Source organism: Pelodiscus sinensis, chromosome 17, assembly GCF_052426305.1.
Source record: "Pelodiscus sinensis isolate ZL-2025 chromosome 17, ASM5242630v1, whole genome shotgun sequence".
Classification (NCBI taxonomy): Eukaryota; Metazoa; Chordata; order Testudines; family Trionychidae; genus Pelodiscus; species Pelodiscus sinensis.
In genome coordinates this window covers 23,222,471-23,243,395 of record NC_143068.1, presented here as the reverse complement: position 1 = coordinate 23,243,395, position 20,925 = coordinate 23,222,471, and the positions used below count along the sequence as shown (strand labels likewise).

Here is a 20,925-nt window from a genome sequence, read left to right as displayed (position 1 = left end):
CTGGGACTTCCCAAAGTCCAGAAAAGGGGCTAGTGTCATAGCAAGACTGGAGGTTTATTCAAAATCTTTATTAGTGACCTGGTTAAGGGGATGGATTGCACCCTTAGCAAGTTTGCAGATGACACTGAGCTACGTGGAGAGGTAGCTATGTTGGGGGGTAGGAATAGAGTTCAGAGTGACCTAGACAAATTGGGGGATTGGGCCAAAAGAAATCTTATGCGGTTCAACAAGGATAAGTGCAGAATCCTGCACTTAGGACGGAAAAATCCCAAACACTTATACAGGCTGGAGACCGACTGGCTAAGCAGCAGTTTGGCAGACAAAGACCAGGGGATGACAGTAGATGAAAAGTTGCACATGAGTCAACAGTGTACCTTTGTAGCCAAGAAGGCTAATGGCATATTGGGGAGCATTCGGAGGAGCATTGCTAGCAGATCTAGAGAAGTGATTGTTCCCCTTTTTGCAGCACTAGTGAGGCCACCTCTGGAGTATTGTGTCCAGTTCTGGGCCCCAGAAAGGATGTGAATGCATTGGAGAAAGTCCAGTGGAGGGCAACAAAAATGATTAGGGGGCTGGAGCACATGACTTACAAGGAGAGGCTGAGGGATTTGGGCTTATTTAGTCTACAGAAGAGTGAGGGGGGATTTGATAGCAGCCTTCAACTACCTGAAAGGAGGTTCAAAAGAGCTGTCAGAAAAAGGCGAGTGTGTGAATGGGGAAGAGGGATTTAGTTGGGGTTGGTCCTGCTTTGGGCAGAGGGTTGGGCTCGATGACCTCCTGAGGTCTCTTCCAACCCTATGATTTTATGAATTTGGGACTTTGAACCTCCTCATGCTAAGATCAGGCCATTCGATCATGATGGGCTAAAGAATTTGACATGAGAGGAATATTTTCTGTTAACCAGACTCATAATTTTATTGACCATTTTTCAAACAGTCTGCCCCACTGGGATTTTTTCCTCTTCTCCTTGGGGACTTTTTGCATTTCTGGAGGCGCAAGGGCATGATAGTTCAATGTCCTGTTGTGGTAATGCTTTTTTTCAGGTAGATACAGGAGAAAAAAAACCCTGTTTTTCTTGTTCATATTTTTTAAAAGATATTTTACAGCCAAAATACACTTTTGCTGAGGGAACAACTTTTTAATTTGAGAAAGGGGAAAGAGGAACCTCCAGCTCCAGGTTAGAACCCCCTCCCACACCCAAACTCCCCCTCAGAACCCTCACTCCCAACCCTAGCTGAATGAATGAGTGATGGTGGGGGAGAGCAAATGATGGAGGGAGGAGGAATGGATTGAGCGAGGGGTGGGGCCTCAGAGAAGGGGCAGGACAGTGGTGGGGCCCTGGGCCACTGGTAGGAGGCAGAGCCAGGAAAAGGTGTTTGGGTTCATGTGATTAGAAAATTGGCACCCTCACCTGGGATCTGACTCTGACTTTGGTTGTAGTCCTGAAAAGTCCATATCCTGAGCCTGCTCTACTGATTTCACTTGTCGTTTGGCATAAGCCTTCTAACTCCAACTGTGCTCACTTTTTCAGGCCTAGCCTCAAACTTTATAATTATGTAGCCTTAGAAATGCTCTGTCCTATTTTTAGTAAGAATTCTGAAGTGAAACTACATTTGTAGGTGGTACTGCACAAACAGGAAGAGAGTAGCACTGCGGAGGCAGTTTGATCAGATATCAAAAACAACTTTTCCAAACCTCTTCAACTTTTGACTTTTCATGGCTCTGCAAAGTCCTAAACTCTCTTTAACAACAAAGCACAAAAGGGTGTAACTTACATAAATAAAATCATCTCCTCTTTCATTGTAATAGAAACCAACTTTTAATAATAAAATGTTCTAGCATGTATTTAATGAGAAAAACACATACATTTTAATGTAAACCAGTGCACAGTGTAAATGCCCTTAGATCATCTTCTATGCGCCTTTAAGGTCTGTATGAACTGCATAAATGTAGGACAGGGTTCTCAACTGGCAGTATAAATCAGATCTACTGAATTCAACAAAACTGTGCTGATTTACCCCAGAAGAGGATACTGGCCCCTACGTTTTTATTTCTTGGGTGTTTCAATAGGGTTTTTTTTAGATATCATTATAGTTAATTTTAAGTTGGGACATTTGTTAAGAAATGATTCTTCTCAACAGCAAAAGGCAAGATTAGATCTTCCAAGGTTATGAAGAAGCACAACTGCTTAGAAACCATGTGTTCTGCTCATCTGACTGCAGTAACTGTCCCCTGTGTCTTGGATGTAACAGGAGCCCTCTGCTGTGGACTGAGGTGGGTCAGAAGAAATACTTAAAAAGAAATAAAACAAGCAAGCGTGTGTCCCCTCTCCCAAAAACACTCAGTCTGACAATGAAGGAAACCAAAAATATTTCAAACATTTAATAATTGAGGAAGCCTATACAACCCCCTCAAAGTTGGTGGTAAGTAATTTTGTGCCAGCTGAAGAAATCGAATTAAGAAAACCTTCACAGCCACGTGAGAAGAGATGATTTTTAACATAATATTTGAGATGGTTGGCTTGTTAACTAAATAAAACTGGAGTTCATTAATGCCCTGTTCAGAACAAAAACAAACTAACACAATCCTTCCCTCCCCCAACCCCCTACCCAAAACAAACAAACAAAAGAAACCCTTCATTCTCTAGAATGTACATCACTCCAAACAGTTCCTGGAGTCTCCTAACAATGAATTGTTTTAAAAGATACTATGGCTTTTCTACAGTGAGAGAGAATAACGTTAGGTTCCTCCAGTGCTGCTGAATTTTATTAGATATGGGTGAATCATTATTAAGGCACTCACTCCAAAAGAACATTATTTCTGGCCTGAGACTGCTGACATTCTCAATGAGTATCAGTAATTTGGAGAAAATTACTGCACAAATGCTAATACTGACAGAATGGAGAACAATTTTGAAACAGGAAAAAATAAAGTACATTATATACATGATTCCTTTTTCTTTTAACTTAAAAACCTTTCTAATACATTTTAATAACTGTATTAAAGACTACTTAAATACTGAAAGATTTTAAATAATGTAGAATTGTTTCCAGTAAACTGGGATTAGCTGTGTAATTGCCAGCATATTGGTCCCATTTTAAACAATATAATTTTTATTTAAATTTTGTATATATAATAACATGATCCAAAACAAATACTCCACTCCACATAAATAACTATAGTTCTTCTGACCTTCTTTTAAAAACTACATCTGCTCAAATAATCAGACTATAAGACCGCAATTATTTTCTTTGTAATTTCTCCTAAAAAATCCTTCATTGCCAAACTCTCTGGTAAAATATTATTGTATTTCCAGAATACATAATAGACCATTAGTAAAAAAATGTTAATCCCAAACCTGACCTCTATTGTAAGTCAGAGGAAGTAATGGTAAGAAGTATTATGGAATGTGTACTCTGCAGCATACAGAGATTGGTTCTCACTGGGCTGAGGAGGAAAACGACTCTAGAAGAGAAACTTTATATTCATATGTGAATAAACCAGAAACTTGAGTTATTCCTGGTTCAAAAGTGCAGGTCAGTGTGTTAACTCAGTGGTATTCCTCATGCTTTTACAGAAGAGACCACTGACCAAAATTCTGCTGGCAATTAAATGGATGCCAGATACACTACTGGGAGAGTAGATGTGCTTCATCTTGCTTTTGCTTTATGGATCCATAACTCGAAGGCCACAACTTCAGCCAGCAGCATAGCTGAATTCTTAGTAAAGTTGCAGTTTCTTGACATGGAATTGCCATTCCTTCTGGCCATTCGGGCAGGGGGCACGTCTTTTGTCTCAGCTCTACAGTGTTTATGGTAAGAGAACTTCTCCAATAAGCCAAGGAACCAATAAGAATCTTTGCCCATATACTGTAGGAGTTCTCAGCAGGCGGGCCTCGCAGATTCATCTCTCTTACCGAACACAGGACACCCAGCACCATCTCCTCCCGTCTCCATTTAACACCACCAGTGTCAGTTGTCATGGGTCCTTGGTCAGGGTTGATTTCAGCTGAATACTTTAATGACTCCATAACATGGGTGTTGCTTTCATTTTTATAAGTCCCCATCTAAAGGTGGCTGACATAGCCTGTAGAGTCTATAAGGGAGGATTAAAAATGGATGTTTCATTATATAATGATAAGTTACTACAATTAGCATATGACTTTCAGCTTCTTTATTGCTCTAAGAAGCAGTCACTGATATTCTGACAGGAAAGATTCAGCTAGTTGCAATTATTAATCCTTTCGCAAACTAAATGTGTCATTAGAGAATTGCTAATTAAAACACTTAGAGCTGTTATCATAAAATTGACTTTTATTTTTGAGACCTTACTCCACCGCTGTGCAACCCAAGTCATATTTTGGTCCTTAGTTCTTGGCAATCCATAAATTATTAATTTTATTATTATTTTCCTGGATATTTGTATCTGAGACAAGTCTCATTCCACTGTGATTTAATCTTGTTTACAGAGACATTTAAAAAAAATCACAGAAATTAGAGCTAGACAAGGTGCTGAAAATGGGGATTTTTCCATCTCCCCAGTACATGATGGTTCCCTGTAGCATTTTCTCCAGCTTTGTCCAAGTTTAAGTAAAGAACTCAAATGATGGGGCTTCTGTAACTTCCTTTCCAAGATTATTCCACAGTCTAACAGGCCTCACTGTTAGAAAATGTTTCCTGATACTTAGCCCAAATTCAGTTTACCTGAAATGAATTTACCTTTGCTCCGTTATGTTCCATTTAGTCTTAATGCACCTCACACCAATGAAAGCAAATAGGAACCTGTGTTTTTTCAAAAATAAGCTTTCCAAAATGAAGGTTCTTTAAAACCCTAAAATCAAATATGAGGCTTTTCTCTCCTTCACTCCACTTTGTAAATCACAGCTCGAGCTCCAGTGTTATTTATCCTGAATTACGTCAAACACATTATAGCTTTAGGATCATAAAAACAGCTCTTCAGTAATGAATATTCATTAAAAGGGGAAAATGTCACTGCTATGGAAGTGTGATGCTTGACATTTGGGATGTGGCACAGAGTCACGTGTAGACAGTGTATGTTCATCCCTTACTGAGCAGGCTCTTGGAATCCAAAAGAAGGCCAATGTATGAGAACCAAAATCTTGTTCCCTGTGAAAGGTCTCTGAGAAAGCAAAACCAGGCCAAATTGTGTCACAGGCAACTTCACCTCAACCACCAACTACTGTTTTCATGCCACAAGCGTGAAATAACTTTCTGCAAACGAACAATTACTTAGGGTGGCCCAATGGGATATAGTTAAGAGAAACAGGATGACAAGGAAAAATTGACACTGAAATGTACAGTGGTCTAACCCTCCTCTCACAGGGCTTACAAAAGTGAACCAGGTAAAACATGATGGCTACGTCTACACCGGCATGATCTTGCGCAAAAACTCTTCCAGAAGAGAGTGTCTACACTGGCATGTGCTTTTGCGCAAGAGCATCCATGCCAGTGTAGACGCTCTCTTGTGCAAGAAAGCTCTGATGGCCATTTTAACTATAGGGCTTTCTTGAGCAAGAAATTCATGTTGCCACTCTACGCTGGCCTCTTGCGCAAGAACACTTGCACAAGAGGGCTTATTCCTTAGCAGGAGTATCAGAGTTCTTGCGCAAGAAGCACCGATTTCATATATTAGAACGTCAGTGTTCTTGCATAAGAACTCGTGGCCAGTGTAGACAGGCAGCAAGTTTTTGCGCAAAAGCCGATGGCTACGTCTACATTGCATAGTTATTTTGGAATAGGCTATTCCAGAATAGTTATTCCAAAATAGCTTATTTTGAAGTAACACGTCTACACTGCAGGGAAGCCTAAAAATTAGTCCAAGGCAGGCTTCCCTAGTGTAGACGTGCTATCTCGATTTAGAGCCCCAGGAGGAATAACTTACAATAGCCCTGGTGAGAGAGTATTTCGAAACAGCAGGGCTACGTCTACATTGGCCCCTTTTCCGGAAGGGGCATGGTAATTTTTGAAATCGCAATAGGGTTTCAAAGTAGGAATAAGATCCTCCGGAAAAGGGAGCTTTTTCCGGAGGATCGGGGCCAGTGTAGATGCTCTTTTCCGGCTTTTCTAAAAGCCGGAAAAAAGCGGCGGACATTTTTATTTAAATGCCGCGGGGGATATTTAAATCCCCCGCGCATTTCCCTATTGCGATTTCAAAAATTACCATGCCCCTTCCGGAAAAGGGGCCAATGTAGACGTAGCCCAGAAGTGGAGCTATTTTGGAATAGGCATTATTCTTCATAGAGTAAGGTTTACAGAAGTCAGAATAAGCCGTCCGTTATTTCGAAATAATTTCAAAATAACAGAATTGCTGTGTAGATGCTCTCATAGTTATTTCAGAATAATGGCCGTTATTCCAAAATAACTTTGTTGTGTAAACACACCCTATAATAGAATAAACCTGCTCTATCCAGGAAAGATGTTGTATACCTAAATGTTTTTTTCCGCTTCTCATTTCAAGGGCCAGTGCTGATTAGCCTTACTCAAATGAATCCCATTAACTTCCATAGGAGTAGACGCAGGCTCACTGAGGGTACATCTACACTTGCCCCCTATCTTGAGATAGGGATGCAAATGTAATGTACCGAAATTGCTAATGAAGCGCGGGATTTAAATATCCCACGCTTAATTAGCATAATCGTGCCCGGGCGTCATTTTGAAATCGTATTATTGCGAAATAAAACGCCCCATGTAGCAACGTTATTTTGAGAGAAAACCCTTCTCTCGAAATAACTGTTACGCCTCATAAAATTAGGAGTTTAACTTTATAAGTAACAGTTATTTCAAGAGAAGGGTCTTCTCTCGAAATAACGCTACTACACGAGGCGTTTTATTTCGTAATAACGTGATTTCAAAATGGTGCCTGCATGCGTTTATGCTAATTAAGCACAGGATATTTAAATCCCGCACTTCATTAGCAATTTCGGTACACTACATTTGCATCCCTATCTCGAGATGGGGGCAAGTGTAGATGTGCCCTGACTTCCATGGGCATAGTCTAGCATTCTATGAATGTTCAATGAAGCTATAAAGAACTCTCTTTGGTCTGTCTGAGAGGGGAAGGAGGGCAGAGGGAGAGGAAATTGGTGAAAACAGCTTCTCTTGGAAATAGATAATAACAACCACCTGAAATTGTGTCCGGATTTGCAGGTGAATAGCACCTCTCAGGCTTTGAGCCTCAGATAACAACAGAATGGCTATGACTTCAGGTAATTGATTCTTCTAGGAAGTACATCACCATAAATTCAGTTAATTTGAGCTGCTTGCTCTTAAACCCACTCTGCAGTAAATTATGAGGCACTCAGGCTATTCCAGACACTTGGTCGGGCTCTGGCCAAAATATTAGCTCATGAATGATCTTTGCATAGTTGCAGTCAGATCTGGCATTTAAGAATTTCTGCTCCTCGGCATGCCACAGATAGCTGACAGTCACTGAGGTTTAGAAACATATTCCCACTGTCCAAAAAAAAAAAAATCAGTGATGTTTTATTTAGACAACGCAGGAGTTCTGTAAGTTAATGGTGAGTGACAGGGGATTTTGAACAAAGCTTTTTTAAATACTGGTGCACTTGGTTTAGCATAGTGATGGCTGGGATAGTTTTGTGTACTGGTGTTAAAGGGCATGCCATTTTGAGAAGGAAATGTCACAGCTGGGTGCAAAGATGCAACACAAATATTCAGGTAATACGTACTGTACATAATGACCTACCGGGGTGCAGACTGCGGCATCTGATCCATCACTTTAAGATTTTTAGCAGAGATTTCAACCCTTGGTCCCTATGGAAACACAGAATTTATGGCATTGATAATATCAATAAAACATCTGACCCTAAAGGGAAAATACTCTAACAGGAGTCTGATTTCTATCTTATAATCCATTAACTACTTTTAGTAGCACTGAAAGCCACTGGGTGGGGACATCAGTCATCTGTGTTTACTTAAAATGACAGAAGTCTCAAAGCACTTTAGAAGCAATAGTATCTAACACTAGGAGATTTCCACTATATAATGTTGTAGGCAGGAGAACATGTTATAGAATAAACAGGACGTGTATGAGAATACTCTGTGACCTACATTTTCCAAGGCCAGACTCTTTTTCTTTTATACGTTTGTATAAAGGCATAAGCCTACACATTTTGTACATTTTTCAAATATCTGTTCATGCACTTTAAATAATGTAGCCCCAGGTATGCAGTTTAAATAGCCTAATGTCTCCACGTGCACAGGTCAGAATTTGCTCCTGCAAGGTGTACATGCAGTTGTACAAATTTTACAGTGTGTGGAGGTAGGTATGTTTATACACAACATATAATTCCACAGAGAAATTAACTGAAATTGCTATAAAGAGATCCCAGGGATTAAGATGGTGGCATACTAAGGAAGGATCCAACGAAGGAAGTAGTAGTAGAAAGGATCTAACTACTCACTTGCTTTCTCATGATGTCTGTAGCTTGCATGATGCATTTGGGTAAAAGTCCATGACTTCGAGCCAGGATGGCTGCTTGTTCCAGAGACACACTCAATGTACTTCTGGACATGGGTACATAAGGGAATAATACATTCACAAACCATTCTTTAAAATTACTTGTGTCTTTTAATAAAGTCTTGAGTTAGGGCTTTTAACAAAGCTACTTAGCCAATAACTACAAATGAACTTGGCCACGGCACCATTCTAGATTTACTTTTTGGCTTCTCATTTAAAAATATATAACCAGTTATGCAGTTAAGCTCAATGACACCTCCCCTACAGCAAGTGAGCTATACTGCTGTGATTTCATGTGTCTCACTGCAGTTCTAATGTAGTTCATGTGTCTTCCATGATTTAAAACTCTTCTAAAAATGACTCTTTTTAACACTGAAATTGTGGGCCATTTCAATAAATGGTTTTATGAGAGCCTACACAAAAGATTTAAAAAACATGTATTAGAGGTCACCTTTGTGATCAAAGACCGTGTTGTCTGAAAGACATATGCTCTGTGCCCCCTGCCCCTCCAGCATAGGTTATCAGTAATTGCACTGGGACTTTGTGTCTCAACCACTGTCCAGCAGTGCCTGATGTCACAGCAGTCGCAGTCGTCATAGTCCACCCTAAAATAAAACTTGCCACCAAAGGGCTTTTTTCTTTTTAATTTGTCAGAGATCCATCCCTCTCTAGCTTTATGTAACTGGCTCAGGTATCAGATTCTTATACAGAAGAAAAATTAATATCTCAACAGTACCTTGGAGGGCTTCTTGAATCTTACCTCTGCATCCCAGTGCCACACATGGCAATCTGACAGGCTCCGAGCCGGTAACAAAGCTCTGAAGATATAGGCAGCAGCCCAGCTCCTGATGTATTACTACTAGAATATCCCGACTGGGGGGGTTTTGTATTTATGAAGGACTTCATCAGTCTACACAGCTCATCCATTGCATTAATGGGGCGAATAAGCTACATAGGAACAGTGGACACATGCATCAGTGGCATATTTACATAGATTCTTATAAGAACTTTTTTTTCCCAGACTCTAATACTCTTGGTAGGTCTCAAGTAACAACTATTCACAGTAGATACGATTTTCAACACAAGACGTGAGGACTTGATGAGGGTTTAAGACAGTCCGTTGCAAGTGAACAAAAATCATATCCATCTGCTTTACAGTATATGCTAATACTGCACAGATCGGGGAGTCCCTGAATTTTCTCCCCTATAAGACCCAAATCTCTGTTTGCTTCCATAGCATGTGCAAACATTCACATGAAGCATCTACCCAGATATAGACTGTGTTTACTATTGAATTGAGTTTTAGGTGAGGGTCTGGGAGAGGTTGCTTTTATTGTCCTGTATGTTGTGAACAAAATTTCCATTCAAATGGACTTAAGTGATTGTTCAGTGCTAAAGTGATGGTACTCATTGCTGGGTGATGGAACCCTAACTGATCCTCAGGCTGATTCAAGATCTTTTTGTTCTGTGTTTTTATAGCAGCTAGTGCTACAAAGTCTTGGTCCATGATGGGGGCTGCAAGTTACGACCATAAAATAAATAATAATAATACCTGGTCAATCTTCACTGCTGTTGTATTGGAATCAGTAGGCAAGTTGGATCTCTCAAGGTAAAATGTCCTGTGATTAGCCATTAAAAATTGGATTAGTGGGTGAGAATCTCACTTCACTAACTACTGCATAGCATCTCAGCTGGATATGAAAGGGCAGTTCTGTGGGCCAATAAGGTATATCTTCTTATTAAGCACTTGGATTATTTCTTTCTACAGGCCTTGAAGACTAATGAAAAGTCTCTTTAGCTCAATTTTATCTACGGTGAAAAAATCTTAAGTCCAACATAGGTGGAAATTGCTTGACACATTCTATATCCCAGGAGGATTTTACAATTAAGGCTATTTTTGCTAAACTATTTAAGGTTTCTAATACACTGGAGATTTAAAAAAAAAATCACCTGATTAAAAAAACAACATGTGAATCTTAAATGGAATATCATTGTCCCTAGAGTCTTTCTTTTCATATCACATGCTTCTTCAAAGAATCACTGTGCATAAGACATGAAACCACCAGGACAGAAAAATCTGTCTATGAAAGGTCCTGCATAAACAGCACCATTTTCTTTTGTCTTGCGGGACAATAGAAAAGGCACATTACCTGAGTTTGCGATAATACTGCTGCACTTTTTCAAGTGAGGCTCCATTAATCTGTTGCTGGAGTTCTTCTAGAGATGAGTCACCTGGCTGTGACTGGCTCTCCAGGCTTTCAAGAGCTGGAAGGAGATAAGATTTTAATAAATATATTACTGTATATCATTTTATCATGTGATTGTTTTCATCCCCCTGCTAGGTAATTGACAAAATTGTGTAAATGACCAACCCTATAGAAAATAAGATGAATGATCTTATTTCCCTCTATGGAAATGTCTTCTGTGAAGCACAGTTTTCATTATGACATCTCAAAGGCCAATGGCTACTGTGGTACAAGATCATTGGAATATGATCATACTGCTCTTGCATTGAAGGAAGTATCCTATGCTGTATGCCACAATGCATGAAAACAGATTAGCTGATCCTCAAGATATCCCTCGACTTTCAGCCCAGATGATTCTATGAATACACACGTGAAAAAAATGCCTCCTTTACCTATCTCAGTCTATGACCTAGTCTACACTACACCTACTCCCGCCCTACCCATAAATAGCATAGCTGAAGTCAAGGTTACTTACCACGGTGTCTTCCACATGGAAAGGTCAGTGGGAGATATACTTTCCCATTGACTCCGGCTACTTTTCTCATCCTGGTGGATACCGGAGTCAACGGGAGAGCATGTGGAGCTTGATTTATTGCGTGAAGCAGAAGTGATAAATCGACCACCAGTGGATCGATCACTGCAGCGTCGATCTACCATCTAGTGTAGACAAGCTCTATAGCTTAGGGAATATGGACATTTCCAGACTGGAGCAGACCTGTAGTCTGTCTTGTACAATGTCCTGTCTCTGACAGTGATCAGATGCTTCATAGGAAGTTGCAAGAAACCTCACAGCAGGTATCTGTAAGGATAATCTTACCCCCATGAATATCTCATCCTAACCATCTACAGCATATTAATCCCCTATTCCAGTATAGTAGATTGTCATTCGGAAGGAGGGGATCCATTTTTACCTATGGAGTTGTCACTTTTTTTTCAATCACAACTTTATGGCCATTCCTTCACAATGAACCTTAAAATGTTTAGCAACTAATTCTATTCACATCACTTCTTTTTCTTGGTCAAGAATTTTGGGGGCACCTTTTGTAAAGAGCACCGTGTGCAGCTTCAAGCTTCCCCCATTCTGAAAACGAGATGGCAGTTTGGAGAAGTAGTAGCTGTCAAGGTAAAAGATAATCTTCAAGGCCTGGCGACTTCCTTCAATCTGGTAGAAGACTGGAGTGTCTGGGGAAGCAACAGTAAAGACATTTGTGTTTTACTGAGACTGCAGAGACTAGCAACATCTAAGCACATCAGTCCATTGAATAACATCTTGTTTCTGAAAGGTTAGAAGTGGTAGCAAGTGAGGGAGGTCCTGTATTGAGAGATGATATGCTCAGAAGAAGCATGTTGTTTACAAGACATGCCATCAATTAAGATGATATCTGATAACACCACACAGATTGTTTTGCTTGTACGCAAGATCTCTTCCCCCACACTGTGTGTCTTTCTTTCCTATCAAATTTCTAAACACTTTAGAGTGGGACTGTTTACTACAGCACCTGACCCAGCGGGGCCCTGTTCTTGCCTTGCCCTTGGCACTACTGCAGCAAATATGGTTAAAAATAATAGAGTCCTGTCATGTAAGCTTGGACTTGGCAGGGGTGTCTGCCCTGGCCTTTGCTAAAAGGCGGGTGATTTACACACATCTGTCTGGAACTGCTCACTCCAGCTGTCACGTCTCTCCAGATGCTTGGCAAGAAACACAGGCTGGGCCGAGTGGTTTCCAATTGTAGAGATATTACAAGTGGCGTCATCAAATGAATGTTGGCAATTAGGCTTATGCTACCAGCCTGACTATTGAGTAATCAATGAACAGATCTGGGGCTAGGTCCTCGGCAATGACTTATGGCTGGTCATAACTTTAGCCAGTACAGTTGACAGAAATACCAATACTGATTATTCCAAACTTCAGACTGCATTATACCAGCCTGCATTCTTATAGTGCCTGGAAGCATGTAAGATTCCAAGGTGCTCCACACACTGCAGCTAAAAAGTGCAGCCACCTCTGGGGTGTGAGGAAGGATAGCCAGCTAGCACAACAATGGAAGGAAAGAGAAGTTTCTTGGTCACTTTGGTAAATCACCTTCTGTATTTTCATGGGAACTACCATGGATTTTATTAACATGCAGTGGGCACCCTCATTTTTAAAGTCTCTAACCAATTGCCATCTACAGAAAGTGATGTAGTGCTCAGTGTATCCATTTTAGAAAAATATGGGGCTAAGCAGATCCAGGTAGGATTTGAACCTGTTGCTTGAGTCTCGATATTTCAAAAATGGATGGTCAGACAAATAAAAGATAACCGATAAACGGTTACAGCTATATTGTTTAGCCAGATAATCAGATAACCTTTTACATCCCTACTGGCTATGTGCCTTGCCTACCTGGTCCAGAGAACAGCCAGAGCTGATGTGAGTTACCATTTTAGGACCCAATTGTGCAAGGTACCCTTGGGCAAGGTGCTGAGTGACTTTCACTCCAATTACATGCCATGGAAGCTAAGGGAACTCAGCATGACACAGGAGATGCTCAGCTCCTTTCAGGATTGTGCATTTCAGAAGGATTTAACCTCACTGCGTAAACTAACCAGCAATACAACAAGAGGGGAGAGTTCATGTCCACTGAAAAAAAGCTGAAAAAAGCTCACTTGCTACTAGGCTTTCGTCCAGCTCCTTGAAGTAAAAGGCAACCTTGTCCAGCTCAGACAGAGTGACTGAGATGTCTTCTAGCATAGCCCGCTCTTCCTTCTATGGTGGAGAGAAACAAGCACGAATGGGTAATCTATCCACAGGGAGAGTAGGAGCAGACAAGCACAGACATTAGAGGTGTGGAGGACTGGATAGTGAAGGAGCCTGAGAGCAGGGGATGGGGTCTTTTATCAGATCCAGCACAGGTCAGTAACGAGTGAAGGTTGTTTCCATTTGGCGACTGTCTGAAATGAGCTTTGGCTGCCTCAGACCAGTTCTCAGTGGACATGAGGTTCACCATCAGCAGTACTGATAGATTCTGAAGGGAGGCTAAGAAATGAATGGATCTTGTGGAGTAAACTCCCTTCTCCAAAAATGTGCCTCCTTCTCCCCCTATCATGACCTGAGGACTAAGCCAGTTAGTCAGTTAGGCTGACATATATCTGTGTCTGCGCCTCTTCTGCCGTTTCAAGGAATGACACAGATGTGCACTGTATAACACCTTGTCCGTCAGGTTTCTATTTAGCAATGGACATAAAATATGTCTCACTCCATAGCTCTTGCTTTTTTCAGAACTGGTTTCCCTTCACACTCATTTTCCTTCTAAAATTATTATTTTAGTTGAGATCCTGCAGAAGTTGATGGCTCTTGCCTGACAGTTTTCTGCTCACCACAAGCCAGCAGAGCCCTGCCCTTCTGATCCAGATGTGAGGCCTGTCAGTGTTGGAGCACATAAGTCAGCATAAGAGAGAACTTTTAATACCAATGCCAGTGCTGAATATATGCCGTGAATTCAGTCAGCATCAGAGCTGTCCTTGCCATTAAACAGATTGCGTAGGGCACCTGAAAATTTGGGGCACTATTGGGTCTTAATGTCCACCCGACTGCCTCTTCTTATCCCTGTTCTGCAGCTCTGCTTCCTCCATAGAGGATCTAGTGAATTTAAAAGTGAAAAAGCCTGGCAGACCTATTGGCAGGACACTGACTCTGTGAAAGGGCCATTCGAGTGGTAATGAAGCCTTTCACAAGCTGTTGCCAACCCCAGTTATTTACCCTCAGTCTCTGAATTTACTGTGTTAGTAAATTCAGTTATTAGTTACTAGTTAATCACTTACTAGTTATTAGTTAATACTACTGCATAGGGCCCCATAAATCCTAAGGGTGGCCCTGACCTGCAAACAAGAAAGGCCCAGATTTGCCCTTCTCGCTGGGAACACTACTTGGCTACGTCTACACTGGCCCCTTTTCCGGAAGGGGCATGTAAATTTCACGAGTCGTCGTAGGGAAATCCGCGGGGGATTTAAATATCCACCGCGGCATTTAAATAAAAATGTCCGCCGCTTTTTTCCGGCTTTTAAAAAAGCCGGAAAAGAGCGTCTAGACTGGCCCCGATCCTCTGGAAAAAGTACTTTGAAGTAAGAATAAGAGCCTCCGGAAAAGGGCACTTTTTCCAGAGGATCGGGGCCAGTCTAGACGCTCTTTTCCGGCTTTTTTAAAAGCCGGAAAAAAGCGGCGGACATTTTTATTTAAATGCCGCGGGGGATATTTAAATCCCCCGCGGATTTCCCTACGACGACTCGTGAAATTTACATGCCCCTTCCGGAAAAGGGGCCAGTGTAGACGTAGCCCTTTTGTCTGCTTGTTGAAATTCATTTTCTCACCAGCAGAGGTCAGGTCACACATACTTTCCTAGCAACTGTGCTCTTCGTCTTTTGCTTTTTACATTTCCCAGCTGTCCTTTTTAGATACATGTTACTTACAGTTTATAACAAATGCCTGGTTCTAAACGTTCTGGGAATGTTGTGTTGTTGAGAGAGAACGCATGGTCTGGAGTGATTGTAAAACATGAAGTAGGTGCACTTCAGTGAAGACTACATAGAACACCTTCAATGCGTGTGCAAGTCTGATGTCCAGTGTACTTTACACCTGTTGTTTTACTTTACTACCATAGAGCTGAGTTGTTAGACTATAAAGAATTTTGAGATGGCAATAAATTACTTTCACAAAAAACAAACAAATGAAACACAAACAAACAAAACCCCCCGTGACGTTAATCCACAGTAAAGAACAGCGGGCTCCTTGACAGGTTAGGAGTTTCCATATAAGGCCAGGAGGTTAGTAGGAGGAAAGTGACTAGGTGACCTTAAAGAGGCCAAGAGAGAGGCAAGCATTCCTGGTGAAGCTGTGAGACCCAGTCTTTAGCATCTCTCTTACCACGCTGGGGGACAGCAGGGACTGGTAGTGGAGTAAAACCCCAGTGGCTGCTATCTGCTCCAGCCATTTCCTGCTGGCATCTCTGCTGCTCTCTTCATACTCCCCGTTGTTGTTGTATCTGTAGCTGAGAGCAGCCAGCAACTGCTCAGAAAAAGTGCAAATAGCAGCCACGAGGGATTGGCAGAAAATGACGTCTCGTCTCAACTGCAGCTCAGTATCTGCCAGAGAGGGGAAGAGAGGCATAAAGGAATTAGAGGAAGTTTGTCTTCCATTCCGTCTCAGTCTCTCTGTATGACCTTTGGCTTGCTCTGAATCCCGTTCTGTCCCCTATCGGGAGTGGGTAAGAAAAGAGGATTTTCCAAACCTTGTGTTTCTCCCTTGTGTTTCCCCCCTCCTGTTGCCCTGTACCTGCTTGTCCATTTGTCTGACTGAGAGAGGCTAAATAAGGCTCCCCATGTTATCAGTGCCAGACGTGGCCGGATTCCTTTAATTGACAATGGCATTCGTGAATCAGGATCTCCACTCTTAGTGATGCTACTTCCCCTAACTCCCATATCCATTAACAGGCATGCCTATATGGGACCACTTGGTTCATGTTTGACTGGCAAGCTCGGTGGGAGCACGGTTAACACTGTGGAGATTCCGCAAGGCAGTCTTATGCAGGCCGGATAAACGGTGTCACACTTAAGGGGATTGCAGCTTATACAAAGAACATGCAAAGGGCAAGAAAAGGAAACGCATGAATAAATGAAGAGCGGCTTCCCGGGGGCCTTAGGTTCCTCCTAATATGCCCTAGGTAGGATGAACCAGCCTCTCGCATTCCTGAGAGAGTGTTTTCTGCAAAATGAAGCTGAATATATCACACCAGGGCTTTGGAGAGACAGATTACTTGTATGAAGCATGAAATGCAACAATAAATGAACTAAGACAATAAAGACCAACAGCCAGATCCTCAGCCTAGGCAAATCTTCTTTGTTGGAGGTGCAGCAAAGAGAGCTCAAAGCTGCCCTACCGACAATCGAATCCCTGGGTCACGTAAAAAGGTGGCATAGCCAGCTCCACACCACTGCTCCTACACCCAGGCTGTGTCTACACTGGGCCACTTATTCCAGAAAAGCAGCCGCTTTTCCGGAATAACTTGCCAGCTGTCTACACTGGCCGCTTGCTTTTCAGGAAAAGCACTGACGAGCTACTGTAAAATTGTCAGTGTTTTTCCGGAAAAACTATGCTGCTCCCATTCGGGCAAAAGTCCTTTTCCGGAAAAACTGTTCCGGAAAAGTGCCAGTGTAGACAGCACAGTAGTCTTTTCCGCAAAAAAGCCCTGATCGCGAAAATGACGATCGGGGCTTTTTTCCGGAAAAGCGCATCTACATTTGCCACGGACGCTTTTCCAGAAAAAGTGCTTTTCCAGAAAAGCATCCTGCTAATGTAGACGCGCTTTTTCCGGAAATACTTATAACGGAAAACTGTTCCGTTTTAAGCATTTCTGGAAAAGGGTGCCAGTGTAGACGTAGCCCCAGTGTATATTTTTGCCCCCTTGGAATGATGATGCCTGCAATGTATGTAGGTGCAAATTTAGGGTACATCTACACTGCAAGATAAGGCCAGGGTGCAAATTCACACTCAAAGCCTACCCCCCTTCCATCTCCTCACAAACTGCGTTAAACCAGAGCTGAGGATCCCAGGACACTAAGCAGGGGTGCAAGGTGTACAGCTAGTTCGGATTGGGAAGCCTAATCCGAACTAGCTACTCCGTGCCGCGTGTAGCCGCGCGGCACGCAGTCCGAACTAGCCGGCATTTAAAAATGGTGCCGGCCGGCATCATGCAAATGAAACCCGGGAAATTCAAATCCCGGGCTTCATTTGCAACTCTGAATGACTACATTACCCCCTAGTTCGAACTAGGGGGCTAGTGTAGACATACCCCCAGAGATTGCTAATTTATGCTCTTCTAACCCTGGTCTTACTGCTCTGCAGACCATACCCTTAGGCTACATCTACACTGCAGGCTTTTTGCACAAGAATGGCTGTTCTTGAGCAAAAACTTGCAGAGCCTCTACACTGCACGCACATTCTTGCGCAAGTAAATTTTCAGTACAGCGTCGGAAAACAGGGCTTCTTCCGGAAGAGTTTTCCGACGCTGCTGCATAGTCCTGTCTTTTGCTTCTGGCAGGTCTGTTTGTAAAGAATGAGGGTTCCACAACCTCAAAATGAATTGTGCCATAGCTTCTCACTGTTTGCTGCATTGTCTCCACCACATCAAAAGCCAATGGAGATCAACTGGGACTGAGGCTCACGCAAGGGGAAGAAGATGAAGAAAGGGCAAAGGGATGACATTTGCAACATGCCTAGTGATACTGGAGCATAAAGTGAGCAACCCCAAGACTAAAGAAGACTGAGCAAAAAGGCAATGGAAGTAAGAAAGAGCTGCCCAGCATGAGGCACACAAGAGATGGCATAATGTCATCACTGCACTCTGAGTGCACCATTACTTGGCTAATGTGTTGTGTGCTCTGTAACTGGAGATAAGAGATTCAAATAAATGCAGGCAGGCATGCATTTATAAATCAATAAATGCTTTCAAATAAAGATGCTGGCCAAACTACACACTATCACACCAATACCAGCATGGCAATGTTTCCACCGATACATCAAATCAGAAGCCCTTACCTGTGCATTTTAGCAAGGCCAGAAGTAGTTGATTCTTCCCATCTAGAAGAGTAAAAAGAAGAAAGATACTGATAAACATGACGCAAAGGTGGATTTGACACCCCTTCTTTGTTTCTATCTAGTCTAGAGTTAATCCTCACTAAGGCTATGTCTAGACTGCACTGCTTTTCTGGGATACCGCATCCAAAGAACATTTTTCGGAAAAAAATTCAAAAAAGCGGACGCGCTCTTTCGCCATCCCTGTAATCCTCGTTTTACAAGGAATAAGGGATGTGTCGAAAGAGGACTTTTTTGCGAAATTTGGCGCTGTGTAGATGTGCCAAATTTTGGAAAAGCCTCTTTCAACAGTAAAGCAAATTGCATCTCTTTTTCCGATTTAACCGTGCAGTCTAGACGTAGCCTAAGACACAAACAGGAAGCGAGGCATAAATCAGACACCTTATTATAGATTAAATGCTCCATCGACTACCATGAATTATTGGGAACAAATTGCACATGTGGAGGAATCCCTACAGAGGTGACCTCAGGGCTGGGTCTTGCACTTGAGAGTAGACATCACTCTCAGTCATTCTACTTGAATCAAAAGCACAGCATTTTGTGAATGTAATGGTTCAGTGAGTTACGGGGACTGATTACATCCATCTCCACTCATCTCGTTTCAGAATCAGCTTAGTATTTTTTCTATTGCATTTTCTTTACGTGTTTTTAATAATGACACAGGCAAGTAAGTCACTCTGGCCCAATTCAGTCCCTAGAGACTTCGAAGCAGATTAAAAAAATTAAAAAAAATTCCTCATGATCATTCAGTCCACAGTTGTGGTGCTACAACACATCATCACTGGGAAGAACAATAACCCACTCTCCCTACTCCCCGCTAAAATCCAGGTTAATTTATTACCTATATTTCCATTCCCATATTAAACATAGGGAACAAAATTAACCTAGACTGGTTCACTAGGGTCATGTCTATACTAGGAAATTATTTCAAAATAATAACTCCCGAAATAACCACTTTGAAGTAGCACTATTCTTCATAACAAGCAGGAGTTATTATTTTGAAATAACGGGCTGGGTAGTGTGGACGGTCTGCTCGTTATTTCAAAATAAGGGGAGTTATTTCGAAATAACTCCCTAATGTAGACCAGGATTAGAAGTCCACCTAACACAGCATCTTGCCTCCAAACTATGGTCCGTAATAGCTCCTTCCAAGAAAAGTGCAACAAAAACAGTGCTTATTTTGTGCCAGGCACCTCTAGGCTTGACAGTTCAGAGCTCCAGCACTTCTGGGCTTGCTACATTAATTATGAAAGTAAAAAACTTGCTTGAGCCCCAGCATCTAATTGCTTGAGTCCTGGGTGTCTCTTTCATGCAAAGTAAGCACTGAACAAAACTATGTGCGATGCAGTTACAGAATAATCTGCCCCCTCGCAATGTTTCCTCCTGGCCCTAATAGTTAAGATGTTGACATCTGCTCTTTAACACAGGGCAAAAATAAAGGAAGAATTGGATATTTTGAACCCATTCCATTTTTAATATTCTTGAAAGTTGCTGGGGTCCTAGGGAAGGAAGATTTTTCCAGTTACAATTTTTATCTTCTCAGCCAGAGATGGGCCAAAAACAACATCAGCACAACCACAAACAGTGGAGATGCTTGGCTCCAAACTCTGTAAGTGGCTCGTAGCTCCCTAATGAGCTGAACAAAAACTTCAGACCAGACTCGCTCCCCCTTTTTATTCACATCCACGAGCTTTACAGCTTGTACTCATCTCTGTAAACAAAACATGCCTGTAACACTGAAACTGATAAATGACCACCCCTATTCACAGACCTTCCACATGTTTTTGAATGGTTTCAACAAGGTTCTTTATACTCAGTGGAAGGTTCCAGGGGTCTTCTTGGACACTGAATTGAATATTATTCCGGCATCTTATTGTGGTTTCTTCTTTCTGTTTAAATTCTGCAGCAAAATAGACAATTTAGTCCAGGGAGTGGAGAGAGGCCACATAACTCAGCATAGCTCATTAGCTATATAATTTGCATATAGGTCTAACCAATGAATACACCATCTATATCAACCATCAGTGACGGAATTGCTTAAATGGGTCTGATACAGATGGAAAAAAGAGTGTGATTTGCATAGTCTTGTAAAAACCAGTTCTAGCTCATTATATTTTTCAGTCTCATACACAAAAATTAGGCATGCAACTCACAGGCACAATACACAGGAATTGCGTGATTTGTTTTTTTTTGTTTTTTTTTGGCACTATATTACAAATATATCCCTAAGCACTATGGCTACAGAGCTAAGCTCTGCATTCCCCTCTGTTCTCTCTGTCCCTTCTAATGTATAGTCAAGTGTGTTTGTGTCACCTGCAGGGGGGATCAGACCAACCCCAAGATTGACTGTCACACTTACTTAAGGCTGCAGCTCCTGGGAACGTGTAAGTTAGTTAATATTCTGCTTTGCTTCACCAGGTAGAATCCTATGTTTTTTGAATTGAAGAAGGTAAATTTGATTCCCTGTGATGCAATTATGCAGTTTAGCCAAACAGTCTGGTGTCAGTGATAAAGCCCATGGCCAGGCACATACTGTGTGCCACATTACTATTT

At 41.8% G+C, this 20,925-nt stretch overlaps 1 protein-coding gene and 1 long non-coding RNA gene across 5 annotated transcripts in view; one reads left to right on the top strand and one right to left on the bottom strand.

Annotated features, from left to right (window-relative positions):
* The window catches only part of LOC142818856 (uncharacterized), a 144,284-nt gene that overhangs the window by 77,785 nt on the left and 45,574 nt on the right, over positions 1-20,925 (top strand). The window lies entirely within an intron of this gene.
* PREX1 (phosphatidylinositol-3,4,5-trisphosphate dependent Rac exchange factor 1) overlaps positions 1,796-20,925 on the bottom strand; it is a 267,990-nt gene continuing 248,860 nt past the window's right edge. For all 4 annotated transcript variants that reach the window (XM_075901238.2, XM_075901236.2, XM_075901237.2 and 1 more), the window contains 11 exons: positions 20,144-20,272; positions 18,316-18,357; positions 15,646-15,863; positions 13,392-13,491; positions 11,784-11,927; positions 10,650-10,764; positions 10,052-10,118; positions 9,260-9,447; positions 8,444-8,546; positions 7,726-7,793; positions 1,796-4,095 (listed from right to left, as the gene is read on the bottom strand). In XM_075901238.2, coding sequence (XP_075757353.2) covers positions 4,053-4,095; positions 7,726-7,793; positions 8,444-8,546; positions 9,260-9,447; positions 10,052-10,118; positions 10,650-10,764; positions 11,784-11,927; positions 13,392-13,491; positions 15,646-15,863; positions 18,316-18,357; positions 20,144-20,272 — 1,217 coding nt within the window. In that variant the 3' untranslated portion in view covers positions 1,796-4,052. The remainder of the gene's footprint in view (positions 4,096-7,725; positions 7,794-8,443; positions 8,547-9,259; positions 9,448-10,051; positions 10,119-10,649; positions 10,765-11,783; positions 11,928-13,391; positions 13,492-15,645; positions 15,864-18,315; positions 18,358-20,143; positions 20,273-20,925) is intronic.